Here is a 17,038-nt window from a genome sequence, read left to right on the forward strand (position 1 = left end):
TTAAGGTTATGCCCCCTTGTTCTGGACTGCCACCACTCCCCCACCCCCCAACCCCCCGCCCCTCATCGTTGTGTCAAAATCCTGGAACTCCCTTCCGAACAGCACTGTGGAAGTACCTTCATCAAATGAACTGTAGCGGTTTAAGAAAGCGACTCACCATCACCTTCTCAAGGGAAATTAGGGATGGGCAATAAATACCGGCCTTGCCAGCGACGCCCACATCCCGGAACGAATAAAAAAAAGAGGAAGTAGTTTCTCTCTATCCTAATCACCTTGAACACCTCAATTAGATCACTGCTTAATCTTCTAAACTCAAAGGGAATACAAGCCGGGTCTATGCAACCTGTTCTCATAATTTAACCCTTTTAACTCCGACTCTCTGTTTTCTCTCTTGGAACTGTTTTTTTAATTCCAATTTGGTAGCCTCTCTCGAATTCCATATGGCTCAATGCTTCCCAATAGTCTCCTGTGTGGGGTTTACTGACCAGTTGAGGGAGGAATGTTGGTCAGGGGTCTAGGAGAACTCCTTACTGTTTTTCTATGCTGCCATAGCATTTTAATGTCCATTTGAACACACAGACAGGGCCATGGTTTAAGTGGCAACATCGATTATTTGTTCAAATCCTGGGATGGGATCTGAGCTCACAACTTTGTGACTTGGAGGCAAGATTGCTACCTGTTTTGTCATTTGAGTTAAGGGCAGTTTTTTTTTCATGTTTCTGTGATCCGTCCTAACTAGGATCTGGATTGAAGAGATCCAAGATCATTTACCATAGGCTGAATTTTAAAGCTTTGTACATTTCTAATGCAAGTTGATGATTTAGAGTAAACTTCTTATTTCAACACTGCACACTTGCACTTGCTGGTCCTTGGTGAGGGATAAGGCCTTACCTGTATTGTAATGTTTTGTACAGTATCGTAAATCTTTCTCTTCTTTAAGAAGAAACTGCGGTAAGGTGAGCCCTTCTGCAATTTGCACTGGTCCATTTTCTTGCCATTCAAAGATAAGATCATTCATTGTGTAGCCAACTGCAAAAAGGATGTAAGAGTGAAATTTCAATGCTTGCAACCCCAGTCGTTTAACGTACTTCAATGCTGAGTGTATATCACGCACAGTTGGACAACATGTTGGCCCCTATCCAGTACGTATATATAGAGAGCTCTTAAAAATAACACAATTACAAACTGCGATCGTATGTTGTCTGTCAAATCTGGCCTGTACCTCTCTGGTGGCAGATATTGAACAAGGACAACTGAAACGGAAATTGGAAAGAACACAGGACAGAGGTAGGAATTGAAAGAAAATGTCAGAGAAAACTGAAAGATACTAAAATCAGGGTGGGGGAAAACAAATAGAGAGGGAGAAGAAACACTTGAAGAAGCTTAAGACAATTTACACCAATGGAAGAGATAGAAGATACCACTGATGGGACAACCAGACAGATTATTTTCCAACATTCTTCCTTTCCCAAGTAAACACTGGCATGGGCATGATGGACCCTCGGTTCCCCTTTTCCGCATTTCTTTTCAAATTTTTGTTTTTCAAGTATTTATCCACTTCCATTTTACAAGTTATTATGGATTCTGCATCCAGCACTGATTCTGATTGGGCAATCCATTTCATAGAAACATAGAAAATAGGTGCAGGAGTAGGCCATTTGGCCCATCGAAACTGCACGACCATTCAATAAGATCATGGCTGATCATTCACCTCAGTACCCCTTTCCTGCTTTCTCTTCATACCCTTTGATCCCTTTAGCCAAAAGGGCAATACCTAACTCCCTCTTGAATATATCCAATGAACTGGCATCAACAACTCTCTGCGGTAGGGAATTCCACAGGTTAACAACTCTCTAAGTGAAGAAGTTTCTCCTTATCTCAGTCCTAAATGCCTTAGCCCTTATCCTTAGACTATGTCCCCTGGCTCTGGACTTCACCAACATCGGGAACATTCTTCCTGCATCTAACCTATCCAATGCTGTCTGAATTTTATAGTTTCTATCAGATCCCCTCTCAACCTTCTAAACTCCAGTGAATACAGGCCCAGTTGATCCAGTCTCTCCTGATATGTCAGTCCTGCCATCCCGGGAATCAGTCTGGTGAACCTTCGCTGCACTCCCTCAATAGCAAGAATGTCCTTCCTCAGATTAAGAGACCAAAACTGAACACAATATTCCAGGTGCGGCCTCACTAAGGCCCTGTACAACTGCAGGAAGACCTCCCTGCTCCTATAATCAAATCCCCTAGCTATGAAGGCCAACATACCATTTGCCTTCTTCACTGCCTGCTGTACCTGCATGCCAACTTTCAATGACTGATAGACCATGACACCGAGGTCTCGTTGCACCTCTCCGTTTCCTAATCTGCCGCCATTCAGATAATATTCTGCCTTCGTGTTTTTGTCACCAAAGTGGATAACCTCACATTTATCCACATTATACTGCATCTGCCATGCATTTTCCCACTCACCTAACCTGTCCAATTCACACTGCAGCTTCTTAGTGTCCTCTTCACAGCTCACACCGCCACCCAGCTTAGTGTCGTCTGCAAACTTGGAGATATTACACTCAATTCCTGCATCCAAATCATTGATGTATATTGTAAAGAGCTGGGGACCCAGCACTGAACCCTGCGGCACTCCACTAGTCACTGCCTGCCATTCTGAAAAGGACCCATTTATCCCTATCTCTGCTTCCTGTCTGCCAACCAGTTCTCTATCCACGTCAATATATTACCCCCAGTACCTTTTGCACATCAATATGTTGTGTGGGAACTTGTCAAAAGCCTTTTGAAAGTCCAAATACACCAAATCCACTGGTTCTCCCTTGTCCACTCTACCAGTTGCATCCTCAAAACATTCTAGAAGATTTGTCAAGCAGGATTTCCCTTTCATAAATCTATGCTGACTTGGACCGATCCTGTCACTGCTTTCCGAATGCATTCCTATTTCATCTTCAATAATTGATTCCAACATTTTCCCCACTACTGATGTCAGGCTAACCGGTCTATAATTACCCATTTTCTCTCTCTCTCCTTTCTTAAAAAGTGGTGTTACATGAGCTATCCTCCAGTCCATAGGAACTGATCCAGATTCGATAGACTGTTGGAAAATGATCACCAATGCATCCACTATTTCTAGGGCCACTTCCTTAAGTACTCTGGGATGCAGAGTATCAGGCGTCGGGGATTTATCGGCCTTCAATCATATCAATTTCCCGAACACAATTTCCCACCGAATAAGTATTTCCTTCAGTTCCTCCCTCTCACGAGACCCTCTGTCCCCTAGTATTTTCAGAACGCTATTTGTGTCGTCCTTCGTGAAGACAGAACCAAAGTATTCGTTCAACTGGTCTGCCATTTCTTCATTCCCCATTATAAATTCACCTGAATCTGACTGCAAGAGACCTACCTTTGTCTTCACTAATATTTTTCTCTTCACATATTTAGAAGCTTTTGCAGTCAGTTTTTATGTTCCTAGCAAGCTTCATCTCATACTCTATTTTCCCCTCCTAATTAAATCCTTTGTCCTCCTCTGCTGTATTATAAAATTCTCCCAGTCCTCAGGTTTGCTGCTTTATCTGGCCAATTTATATGCCTCTTCCTTGGATTTAACACTATCCTTAATTTCCCTTGTTAGCCATGGTTGAGCCACCTCCCCGTTTTATTTTTACTCCAGAAAGGGATGTACAAGTGCTGAAGTTCATCCATGTGATCTTTAAATGTTTGCCATTGCCTATCCACCATCAACCCTTTAATATCATTTGTCAGTCTATTCTTGCCAATTCACGTCTCATACCTTCAAAGTCACCTTTCCTTAAGTTCAGGACCCTAGTCTCTGAATTAACTGTGTCACTCTCTATCTTAATAAAGAATTCTACTATATTCTGGTCACTCTTCCCCAAGGTGCCTCGCACAACAAGATTACTAATCAGTCCTTTCTCATTACACATCACCCAATCTAGGATGGCCAGCTTTCTAGTTGGTTCCTCGACATATTGGTCAAGAAAACCATCCCTAATACACTCCAGGAAATCCTCCTCCACCGCATTGCTACAAGTTTGGTTAGACCAATCAATATGTAGATTAAAGTCGCCCAATATAACTGCTGTACCTTTATTGCACGCATCCCTAATTTCTTGTTTGATGCTGTCCCCAACCTCACTACTACTGTTTGGTGGTCTGTACACAACTCCCACTCGCGTTTTCTGCTCTTTGGTATTCCGTAGCTCCACCCATACCGATTCCACATCATCCAAGCTAATGTCCTTCCCACTATTGCGTTAATTTCCTCCTTAACCAGCAACGCCACCCCACCTCCTTTTCCTTTCTGACTATCCTTCCTGAATGTTGAATAACCCTGGATGTTGAGTTCCCAGCCTTGGTCACCCTGGAGCCATGTCTCCGTGATGCTAATTACATTCTATCCGTTAACAGCTATCTGCGCAGCTAATTCGTCCACCTTATTACGAATACTCCTCGCATTGAAGCACAAAGCCTTCAGGCTTATCTTTTTAACACATTTTGCCTCTTTAGAATTTTGTTGTAATGGGGCCCTTTTTCCTTTTTGCCCTGAGTTTCTCTGCCCTCCGCTTTTACTTTTCTGCTTTCTATCTTTTGCTTCTGCCTCCATTCTACTTCCTTCTGTCTCCCTGCATAGGTTTCCATCCCCCTGTCATATTAGTTTAACCCCTCGCCATCAGCACTAGCAAACACTCCCCCTAGGACATTGGTTCTGGTCCTGCCCAGGCGCAGATCGTCCGGTTTGTACTGGTCCCACCTCCCCCAGAACCAGTTCCAATGTCCCAGGAATTTGAATCCCTCCCCTCTGCACTGCTCCTCAAGCCACTTTTCATCTGAGCTATCCTGCGATTCCTACTCTGACTAGCACGTCGCACTGGTAGCAATCCTGAGATTACTACCTTTGTGGTCCTACTTTTCAGTTTAGCTCCTAGCTCCCTAAATTCATTTTGTAAGACCTCATCCCTTCTTTTACCTATATCATTGGTACCTATATGCACCACGACAACTGGCTGTTCACCCTTCCTCTTCAAAATGTCCTGCAGCCACTCTGAGACATCCTTGACCCTTGCACCAGGGAGGCAACATACCATCCTGGAGTCTCGATTGCAGCCACACAAATGCCTATCTATTCCCCTTACAATAAAATCCCCTACCACTACAGCTCTCCCACACTTTCTCCTGCCCTCCTGTGCAGCAGAGCCATCCACGGTGCCATGAACTTGGCTGCTGCTGCTCTCCCCTGATGAGTCATCCCCCTCAACAAAGCAGTGTATCTGTTTTACGTTATAGCAGCAAGGGTAGGCCATTCAGCCCCTCAAACCTATTCTGCCATTCCATGTGTCAGCTGTGGCTCAGTGAGTAACACATTTGCCTCTGACTCAGAAAGTTGTGGGTTTAAGTCCCACTCCAGGGACTAGAGCACAAAAATCTAGGCTGATGCTCCAGTGTAGTGCTGAGAGAGTGCTGCACTGTCGGAGGTGCTGTCTTTTGAATGAGACATTAAACCAAGGCCTCATCTGCTCTCTCAAATGGACATAAAAGATCCCATGGCACTATTTTGAAGAAGAACAGGGGAGTTATCCCCGGTGTCCTGGCCAATGTTTATCCCTCAATCAACACAACAAAAACTGATTATCTGGTCATTATCATATTGCTGTTTGTGGGAGCTTGCTTGTGTGCAAATTGGCTGAAAGTTTCCAACATTACAACAGTGACTACACTCCAAAAAGTACTCCATTGGCTGTAAAGCGCTTTGAAATGTACAGTTGTACAGGGCCTTGGTGAGGCCACACCTGGTGTATTGTGTACAGTTTTGGTCTCCTAACTTGAGGAAGGACATTCTTGCTATTGAGGGAGTGCAGCGAAGGTTCACCAGACTGATTCCCGGGATGGCGGGACTGACATATCAAGAAAGATTGGATCAACTAGGCATGTATTCAATGGAGTTCAGAAGAATGAGAGGGGATCTGATAGAAACGTTTAAAATTCTGATGGGTTTAGACAGGTTAGATGCAGGAAGAATGTTCCCAATGTTGGGGATGTCCAGAACCAGGGGTCACAGTCTAAGGATAAGGGGTAAGCCATTTAGGACCGTGATGAGGAGAAACTTCTTCACCCAGAGAGTGGTGAACCCGTGGAATTCTCTACCACAGAAAGTTGTTGAGGCCAATTCACTAAATATATTCAAAAAGGAGTTAGATGTAGTCCTTACTACTAGGGGGATCAAGGGGTATGGTGAGAAAGCAGGAATGGGGTACTGAAGTTGCATGTTCAGCCATGAACTCATTGAATGGCGGTGCAGGCTCGAAGGGCCGAATGGCCTACTCCTGCACCTATTTTCTATGTTTCTATGTGATCGTGGAAGTCATAATATAAATCCACGTCCTTTTTTCTTTCTTTCATTCAATTAGATCATGGCTGATGTGGATCTGATCTCCATTTACCGTCCGTGGTTCCGTAACCCTTAAAACCTTTCCTTTTCAAAGTTGTACCAATTTCAGTTTTGAAATTTTCAATTGACCTGGCCTCAAATCTCTACGTAACTCTCAATCACAATTCTTCATAATTTTGCTCATCTATCAGATTGCCTCGTTATTCTTTAATGAAAAGAACCTCAGATTCTCCAATCTCTCTTCAGAAGTAAAGCCTCTCATTCCTGGTATCACCTTGTCCAATCGTTTCTGCTGCACCTCTCGCCATGACTTTGACATCCATCCTAATGTAGGGCACTCGAAACTGGGCACAATATTCTAACTGCTGCCGACACAATGATTTATGCAGATTTACGATTACCTCTTTTTCAAACCAAGAATGCTGTATGCTTTTTTTTTTAAAGCGTTTTATCAATGTGTCCTCTCATATTAAAGAATTGTGTATCTGAACCCCGAGGTGCACCTGCTCTTCTACTCTTTTTAATGTGTTACCATTTTGTGGATGTTTCATTTCCTTTTCTCTTCCACCTAAATGCATCATGTCACATTTCTCTGCATTAAATTTCATAGGCCTTCAATGTGCTCAATCTATTAACCTGTCTACATCCCATTGAAGTCCTGTATAGTCCCCTTCTCATGTAACACAGAAATTTGCATGTGCGATACCTGAAGTGTGAGGGACATATCTCCAAATTGTCTATATGTTCGAATTGAGTGAAAACTGAGCTGTCGTAAGTCCAGGTATTTGTGTTATCATTGATTCACTTGAATAGAAACTTTTCTAAATACAGACTGAACCTCTCTGGTCCACCACCCTCGGGGCCGGACCAGTGCTGAAACAGATAATTTTTTGAACCAAGGGAGGTCAGTGCTGGTGATCGCTGAGTGAGGGAGGGGAGGCGGGGAATGTTGGTGATTGGTCATTTCTCTGTCTGGGTCAGGTCTGACGCCCCTTCACTGCACCATCAAGTCCTACAAGACCACAATGAGGAAGCAGAGTGAGATGCTGAGCATCACGGAAGCGCTTAACAGCGAGCTCCAAGTCCAGGCCCAGGAAAGCGGCAGTCCTGCAAACTAATGCCGAACCACAGATGTTTCCGGACCAGAGAGTCCCAGACCAGAAAGTTTCAACTTGTAGAAAGAACAACTGATGAGAAAAAGATTTTTTGGAATGAAGATCAGAGATTTGAGCTTAAAACAGCTTCAGATAAATAGATACATGTGCAGACTGATGCTCAAATTGTTGACTGGTAAAGTCAATAAAAACAATACAAAGATGGGTGGGAAAGCAAATTGTGAGGAGGACACAAAATATCTGCAAAGGGATATAGACAGGCTAAGTGAGTGAGCAAAAATTTGGCAGGTGGAGTATAATGTGGGAAAAGGCAAGGTTATCTACTTTGGCGGAAATAATAGAAAAGCAAATTATAATTTAAATGGAGAAAAATTGCGAAGTGCTGCAGTACAGAGGGATACGGGGGGTACTTGTGCATGAAACACCAACAGTTAGTATGCAGGTACAGCAAATAATCAGGAAGGCAAATGGAATGTTGGCCTTTATTGCAAGGGGGATAGAGTATAAAAGCAGAGAAATCCTGCTACAACTGTACAGGGTATTGTTGAGGACACACCTGGAGTACTGCTTGCAGTTTTGGTCTCCGTATTTAAGGAAGGATATACTTGCATTGGAGGCTGTTCAAAGAAGGTTTACTAGGCTAATTCCGGAGATGAGGGGGTTGACTAATGAGGATAGGTTGAGTAGGTTGGGTCTATACATGTTGGAGTTCAGAAGAATGAGAGGTGATCTTATTGAAACTTATAAGATAATGAGGGGGCTTGACAAGATGGATGCAGAGAAGATATCTCCATTCATAGGGGAAAGTAAAACTAGGGGACATCGTCTTAGAATAAGGGGCTGCATATTTAAAACTGAGATGAGGAGAAATTTCTTCTCAGAGGGTTGTATATCTATGGAAATCTCTGCCCCAGAGAGCAGTGGAGGCTGGTTCATTGAATATATTTAAGGCAGAGATAGACTGATTTTTGAGTGATAAGGGAATAAAGGGTTATGGGGAGCGGGCAAGGAAGTGAAGCTGAGTCCATGATCGGATCAGCCATGATCAGCTATGATAGACCCCCAAACAGTGGGAGGGAGATAGAGGAGCAAATATGTAGGCAAATTGCTGTGGAGTCCAAAAACCATATGGAAATAATAGTAGGGGATTTTAACTAGCCAAATATTAATTGGGACAAATATAGCATGAAGGGTATAGAGGGTGCGTAATTCTTAAAATGTATTGAAACAGCTACTTGTGGGTAAATCAGTGTCAGTACAGTGGGAGGCATTCAAGGAGGAGATCCAGAAGGCTCAGGCCAAACATGTGCCCTTTTTTAGTCAGTATGTAACAAGTCCAACACGCGAGGGGTTTTTGGATTTAGTTTTGGAGAATGAAGCTGGGCAGGTTGAAAGGATATTAGTGGGAAAGCACTTGGGTGCCAGTGACCATAATTCAGTCAGATTCAAGTTAGTTATGGATAAGGACAAGCATAGGCCTGGAATAAAATTCCCAAATTGGGGAAAAGCTAATTTTGCTAAGTTAAGGAGCGATTTGACCACCATGGACAGGAAACAGCTACTTGTGAGTAAATCAGTGTCGGAACATTGGGAAGCATTCAAGGAGGAGATCCAGAAGGCTCAGGCCAAACATGTGCCCTTAAAGAAAAAGGGTGGGAACAACAATTCGAGAGCCTCCAGGATGTCGAGGGGAGGATAAAGAAAAAATGGGAAGCTTATGTCATATACGAACGGCTAAATACTATAGAATCTTTGGAGGAATATAAAAAGTTAAGAGGCAAAATTAAAAAGGATATTCGGAATGCTAAGAGAGAGCATGAAAAATTTTTGTCTCGTAAAATTAAGGAAAATCCAAAGATGTTCTATAAATATATTAAGATTAAGAGGGTAGCTAAAGAAATGGTAGGGCCTATTAGAGACCATGAGGGTAATCTTTGTGTGGAGGCGGAAGATGTTGGTAAGGTTCTTAATGAATGTTTTGCATCTTGTTGTGCGAGGTCCCTTGGGGAAGAGTGACCATAATATGTTAGAATTCTTTATTAAGTTGGAGAGTGACACAGTTAATTCAGAGACTCGGGTCCTGAACTTAAGAAAAGGTAACTTTGATGTATGCGACGTAAATTGTTTAGAATAGACTGGCGAGTGACACTTAAAGGGTTGATGGTGGATAGGCAATGGCAAACATTGAAAGATCATATCGATGAACTTCAACAATTGTACATCCCTGTCTGGAGTAAAAATAAAATGGGGAAGGTGTCTCAACCGTGGTTAAAAAGGGAAATTAAGGACAGTGTTAAATCCAAGGAAGAGGCATACAAATTGGCCAGAAAAAGCAGCAAATCTCAGGACTGAGAGAATTTTGTAATACAGCAGAGGAGGACAAAGGGTTTAATTAGGAGGGGGGAAATAGAGCATGAGAGGAAGCTTGCTGGGAACATAAAAACTGACTGCAAATGCTTCTATAGATATGTGAAAAGAAAAAGATTAGTGAAAACAAACATAGGTCCCTTGCAGTCAGATTCAGCTGAATTTAAAATGAGGAAAAAGAAATGGCGGATCAGTTAAACAAGTACTTTGGTTCTGTCTTCACGAAGGAAGACACGAATAATATTCTGGAAATACTAGGGGACTGAGGGTCTAGTGAGAAGGAGGAACTGAAGGAAATCCTTATTAGGAGGAAATTGTGTTAGGGAAATTGATGGGATTGAAGGCTGATAAATCCTCGGGGCCTGATAGTCTGCATCTCAGAGTACTTAAGGAAGTAGTCCGAGAAATAGTGGATGCATTGGTGATCATTTTCCAACAGTCTATCGACTCTGGATCAGTTCCTATGGACTGGAGGGTAGGTAATGTAACACTACTTTTTAAGAAAGGAGGGAGAGAGAAAACAGGTAATTATAGACTGGTTAGCCTGACATCAGTTGTGGGGAAAATGTTGGAATCAATTATTAAATATGAAATAGCAGCACATTTGGAAAGCAGTGATGGGATTGGCCCAAGTCAGCATGGCTTTATGAAAGGGAAATCCTGCTTGACAAACCTTCTAGAATTTTTTAAGGATGTAACTGGTAGAGTGGACAAGGGAGAACCAGTGGATGTGGTGTATTTGGACTTTCAAAAGGCTTTTGACAAGGTCCCACACAAGAGATTGGTGTGCAAAATTAAAGCACATGATATTGGGGGTAGTGTACTGATGTGGATAGAGAACTAGTTGGCAGACAGGAAGCAGAGATTCTGGATAAACGATCCTTTTCAGAATGGCAGGCAGTGATTAGTGGGGTACCGCAGGACTCAGTGCTGGGACCCCAGCTATTTACAATATACATTAATGATTTGGATGAGGGAATTCAGTGTAATATCTCCAAGTTTGCAGATGAGACTAAGCTGGGTGGCAGTGTGAGCTGTGAGGAGGACACTAAAAGGCTGCAGGATTACTTGGACAGGTTAGGTGTGTGGGCAAACGGGTGGCAGATGCAGTATAATATGGATAAATGTGAGGTTATCCACTTTGGTGGCAAAAAAACGAAGGCAGACTATTATCTGAATGGCGGAAGATTAGGAAAAGGGGAAGTGCAACGAGACCTGGGTGTCATGGTACATCAGTCATTGAAAGTTGGCATGCAAGTTCAGCAGGCGGTGAAGAAGGCAAATGTTGGCCTTCATAGTTTGGGGATTTTGAGTATAGGGGCAGGGAGATCTTACCTCAGTTGTACAGGGCCTTAGTGAGGCCTCACCTGGAATATTTTGTTCAGTTTTGGTCCCCTAGTCTGAGGAAGGATGTTCTTGCTATTGACGTAATGCAGCGAAGGTTCACCAGACTGATTCCCAGGATGGCAGGACTGACATATGAGGAAAGACTGGATCGACTGGGCCTCTATTCACTGGAGTTTAGAAGGTTGAGAGGGGATCTCATAGAAACTATAAAATTCTGATGGCTTTGGACAGGTTAGATGCAGGAAGAATGTTCCTGATGTTGGGGAAGTCCAGAATCAGGGGACATAGTCTAAGGATAAGGGCTAAGCCATTTAGGACTGAGATGAGGAGAAACTTCTTCATTGAGAGAGTTGTTAACTCGTGGAATTCCCTACCACAGAGAGTTGCTGATGCCAGTTAATTAGGTATATTCAACGGGGAGTTAGATAAGGCCCTTAGGGCTAAAGGGATCAAAGGGTATGGAGAGAAAGCAGGAAAGGGGTACTGAGGTGAATGATCAGCCATGATCTTATTGATTGGTGGTGCAGGCTCGAAGGGCTGAATGGCCTACTCCTGCACCTATTTTCTATGTTTCTATGTTTCTATCTATTTTCACAAAGGAAAGGGGCAATGCAGATACTGCTATCGAGGAGGAGTGTGATAATCTGGATGAAATAAACATAGCGAGAGAGGAAGTATTAAAGGGTTTAGCAGCATTGAAAGTGGATAAGTCCCCAGGCATTAGAGTGAAGTAAAAGAGGAAATAGCAGAAGCCTTGACCATCATTTTCCAGTCCTCTTTGGATTTGGGCATGGTGCTGGAGGATTGGAGCCTTTGTCCAAAGAGTAATTACAGGTCTGTCAGCCTAACCTCAGTGAAAATTATTGAAAAAATTCCTGAAAGACAGGATAAATCTACATTTGGAAAGGCAAGGATTAATTAGGGACAGTCAGCACGGATTTGTTAAGGGACATAGTTTTTGACTAATCTGATTGAATTTTTTGAGGAGGTAACCAAGAGGGTCGATGAGGGTAATGTGTACAATGTCATGTATATGGACTTTAGCAATGCTTTTGTTCATGTCCAACATGGTAGACTGGTCATGAAGATTAAAGCCCATGGAATCCAGGGCAAAGTGGCAAGTTGGATCCATAAATGGCTTAGAGGTAGGAAGCAAAGGGTAATGGTTGATGGATGTTCTTTTGATGGGAAGGATGTTTCCGGTGTGGTTCCGCAGTGCTCAATACTGGGTCCCTTGCTTTTTGTGGTATATATCAACGATTTAGATTTGAATATGGGGAGTATGATTAACATTTTTGCAGACGAGACTAAAATTGACTGTTTGGTTGATAATGAAGAGGAAAGTCATGGACTGCAGGAGGATATCAATCTACTGCCGTTGATTTCTCTGCCTGCCACTCTTGCTTTTCTCCTTCCTACCTTTGGCTTCTGCCCCCGTTTTTTTCCCTTTGCTTCCCTGCATAGATTCCCATCCCCCTGCCATTTTATTCTAAACCCTCCCCAACAGCATGAACAAACACTCCGCCTAGGACATCGGTTCCGGTCCTGCCCAGGTGCAGACCATCTGGTTTGTACTGGTCCCACCTCCCCCAGAACCGGTTCCAATGTCTCAGGAATTTGAATACCTCCCCCTTGCACCATACTTCATTCCATGGACTCTGGTTCAGTTCCTATGGATTTGAGGGTAGCTAATGTAACTCCACTTTTTAAAAAATGAGGCAGAGAGAAAAGAGGGAATTTTGACATCGGTGGTGGGGAAAATGCTGGAATCAATTATTAAAGATGTAATAGCAGCGCATTTGGAAAGTAGTGACAGGATCGGTCCAAGTCAGCATGGATTTATGAAAGGGAAATCATGCTTGACAAATTTTTTTGAGGATGTAACTAGTAGAGTGGACAAGGAAGAATCAGTGGATGTGGTGTATTTGGACTTTCAAAAGACGTTTGACAAGGTCCCACACTGGAGATTAGTGTGCAAAATTAAGGCACATGGTATTGGGGAGAATGTATTGACGTGGATAGAGAACTGGTTGGCAGGCAGGAAGCAAAGAATGGGAATAAATGGGTCCTTTTCAGAATGGCAGTCAGTGACTAGTGGGGTGCCACAGGGTTCAGTGCTGGGACCCCAGCTATTTACATTATACATTACTAATTTAGACGAAGAAATTGAATGTAACATCTCCAAGTTTGCAGATGACACTAAGCTGGGTGGCAGTGCGAGCTGCGAGGAGGATGCTAAGAGGCTGCAGGGGGACTTGGACAGGTTAGATGAATGGGCAAATGCATGGCAGATGCATTATAATGTGGATCAATGTGAGGTTATCCACTTTGCTGGCAAAAACAGGAAGGCAGATTAATATCTGAATGGTGACAGGTTAATAAAAGGGGAGGTGCAACGAGACCTGGGTGTCATGGTACATCAGTCATTGAAGGTAGGCATGCAGGTACAGCAGGCAGTAAAGAAAGCAAATGGCATGCTGGCCTTCATAGCGAGGGGATTTGAGTACAGGATCAGGGAGGTCTTACTGCAGTTGTACAGGACGATGGTGAGACCACATCTTGAATATTATGTGCAGTTTTGGTCTCCTAATCTGAGGAAGGACATTCTTGCTATTGAGGGAGTGCAACGAAGGTTCACCAGACTGATTCCCGGGATGGCAGGACTGACATATGAGGAAGGACTGGATCGACTAGGCTTATATTCACTGGAATTTAGAAGAATGACAGGGAATCTCATAGAAATATATAAAATTCTGACGGGATTGGACAGATTAGATGCAGGAAGTATGTTCCTGATGTTAGGGAAGTCCAGAACCAGGGGTCACAGTCAAAGGATAAGGCGCAAGCCATTTAGAACCGAGATGAGGAGAAGCTTCTTCACTCAGATAATTGTGAACCTGTGGAATTCTCTACCACAGTGAGTTGTTGAGGCCAGTTCGTTAGATATATTCAAAAGGGAGTGAGATGTGGCCCTTACGGCTAAAGGGATTAAGGGGTATGGAGAGAAAGCAGGAATGGGGTACTGAAGTTGCATGATCAGTCATGACCATATTGAATGGTGGTGCAGGCTCGAAGGGCCGAATGGCCTACTCCTGCATCTATTTTCTATGTTTCTATGTTTACTGGTCAGGTGGGCAGAGCAGTGACAAATGGAAATAAATTTAGAGAAGTGTGAGGTGATGCACTTTGGAAGGGCGAATAAAGAAAGGATATACACATTAAATGGTAGGTCACTTAATAGTGTAGATGAACAAAGGGACCTTGGAGTGCTTGTCCACAGATCCCTGAAAGTAGCAGGTCAGGTAAATAAAATGGTTAACAAGGCATACGGAATGCTTGCCTTTATTCGCCAAGGCATAGAATATAAGAACAGGGAGCTGATGCTTCAATTGTATAATACTTTGGTTAGGCCACAGCTGGAGTACTGCGTGCAGTTCTGGTTGCCTTATTATAGGAAGGACGTGATTGCACTAGAGAGGGTGCAGAGGAGATGTACGAGGATGCTGCCTGGAATGGAGAATCTTAGTTATGAGGACAGATTGGATAAGCTGGGTTTGTTCTCATCGGAACAGAGGAGGTTGAGAGGAGACCTCATTGAGGTGCACAAAATATTGAAGGGCCTGGATATTGTGGATAGCACGGGCCTATTTCCATTGGTGGAGGGGTCTATTATGAGGGGGCATAGTTTAAGGCGGTTGGTGGAAGATTTAGAGAGGATTTGACGGAGGGAGCTTCTTTATGCAGAGGGTTGAGGGGATCTGGAGCTCAATGCCTGGAACCCTCACCACATTTAAAAGATGGTTGGATGGGCACTTAAAGTGCCGTACCCTGCAGGGTTACGGACCTAGAGCGCTAATTGGGATTAGACTGGATAACCTCTTGTTGGCTGGCGCAGATATGATGGTAAGTACTGCAGGGAATCGAATATGGCCAGGGTGATCTCCTGGATTAGTTTTGATCGCCTGGATGGTTCGGAGAGGAATTTCCCAGATATTTTTCCCCAAATTGGCCTGGGTTTTTATCTGGGTTTTGCCTGTCCCAGGAGATCACATGGCTCCGGTTGGTGTAGAATGTTTCAGTGTAAGGGGTGTCGCAATTGTGTGGGGTGGACTGGTTGGGCTGGGTGCTCTTTACCTTTCCGCCATTTTGTACACTGTTCATCAGTTTACATGTAACCTTCGGAGCTGCTGACCCAGGGCTGTGCGGCTCTTTGTCGGTCAGCGCGGACACGTGGGTCGAAATGGTCTCCTTCTGTGCTGTAAGTTTCTATGTTTCTATCTTATTGAATGGCGGAGCAGGCTCAAGTAGTCAAATGGCCTACTCCTGTTCCTAGTTCTTATGTTCTAAAACAGGTTATATAAAAGGAGCTTTGAATAATACCAGCAATAAGTTAGGAACAAAGCCAATATCGAGAAGGTCATGGATGATCATGAAAATTAATTCAAATGAAATGTAAAGAAATTGAGAAGTAACATTTTAGTTCTATTCAGAGATAGAAGAAGAATAAAGAGCAAGCTGATTCTTTGAAGAATGAAGAAAATGCAAACTAATCATTCAGCAGTAAGAGCTAGCTGGGGCTGTCAATTCAATTCTTCACAACACTTTTAATGAGAGCAGCGTGGGAGGTTTTTTTCATTCTGTGAGCAAGGTGTCTGAGCCATAATATGAGCTTTAATGACTATAGATGTTAGTGAAAGAAGTCAAAAGGAAGAAGTGGGATTTGAAGGTCAGCTGCAGTCGGTCTGGGCCTCTTCTGAAATGTTCGAGGAGGTAAAGGAAGGATATGATGCCCCTTGAGAGACGATACTGCTAATATATTTACAAGCAACAGAAGGCGAGAAACGTTGGGGGCAAAATTGCCCCTCTTTTAGAGGCCCTTTAGCGCCACCGATGTGCAGAAGTCACTTTTTGCCCGAGGGAGGGGGAGGGTGCTACAGGCTCCCGAGAAACTGCCCAGGATTTTGCGATGGCACATGCCATCGGTGTGCGCGGCGACCCCTTACCGCCTCATGGTTGGCACGAGCGGATGCCAACGCCAGGTTTGCGGGTCGCCAGGCTGGCTGACATCTGCTCTCGGGGCAGTAGTTAAAGGGGAGGACACCAGCGCTCTGTGCCGCCATCTTTTCTGGTTTGCCGACTCTCGGGTCGGCTCCTGTGCGGCGGCCCTAGCGTGGTCCGGGCCGCCAGCGTGCAGCCCGATGCTCCGTTTTGTGTGCCGGGCTGTCGGCCCAGTTCCACAGCTGGTCCGGTGGCCTTGCAGAGGCCATCAGAGGCCTTGTAGAGTGCGCAGCGGCCCTCCCCACTAAGCGAAGTGGAGGGGCGTTGAAGCAGGTCAACGCTACGCAGAGCATCCGCTTAGCGCTTGATGCACCGCCCCAGTATCGCTCCGGGAACCACCCCCAAAGGAAGTGGAACACGCGAGATTGCGCTCCGCTTCCTTTGAGGAGCGGTAAACCCAATTCAGCAGCAGAAATGGGCCTCTGCGCGGCCGCAGAAAGTCCTGGCCCCAGCTGGTTACCGTCCCCACTCGGGACGCAGGACAATTTCGCCTCCAAAACCCCTGGTAAACTACGTTTGTTACCTTCTGTTGTTTGTTAAGATATTAGTAGTGTCGTCTCTCACGGTGGAGCCATATTCTTCCTTGACCTTGTGGGACTGCACCCTACTAATTACTGTATGCGGTGTTAACGCAGGAGAGCTTAATGTGACATTAGTGTGTCCCTTTTAACCCATTTAAAATAAAACAGCTTCATACCTCCAGTAAAATACCAGGGGAAGTAACATGAGAGCATGAAGT

The 17,038-nt window shown here is 44.1% G+C and overlaps 1 protein-coding gene across 1 annotated transcript in view; it reads right to left on the reverse strand.

The window, feature by feature from the left end:
* The window catches only part of glra3 (glycine receptor, alpha 3), a 280,830-nt gene that overhangs the window by 46,466 nt on the left and 217,326 nt on the right, over nucleotides 1-17,038 (reverse strand). The window contains exon 6 of the mRNA XM_070896552.1: nucleotides 892-1,029. Coding sequence (XP_070752653.1) covers nucleotides 892-1,029 — 138 coding nt within the window. The remainder of the gene's footprint in view (nucleotides 1-891; nucleotides 1,030-17,038) is intronic.

Source organism: Pristiophorus japonicus, chromosome 1 (genome assembly GCF_044704955.1).
Source record: "Pristiophorus japonicus isolate sPriJap1 chromosome 1, sPriJap1.hap1, whole genome shotgun sequence".
Classification (NCBI taxonomy): domain Eukaryota; kingdom Metazoa; phylum Chordata; class Chondrichthyes; family Pristiophoridae; genus Pristiophorus; species Pristiophorus japonicus.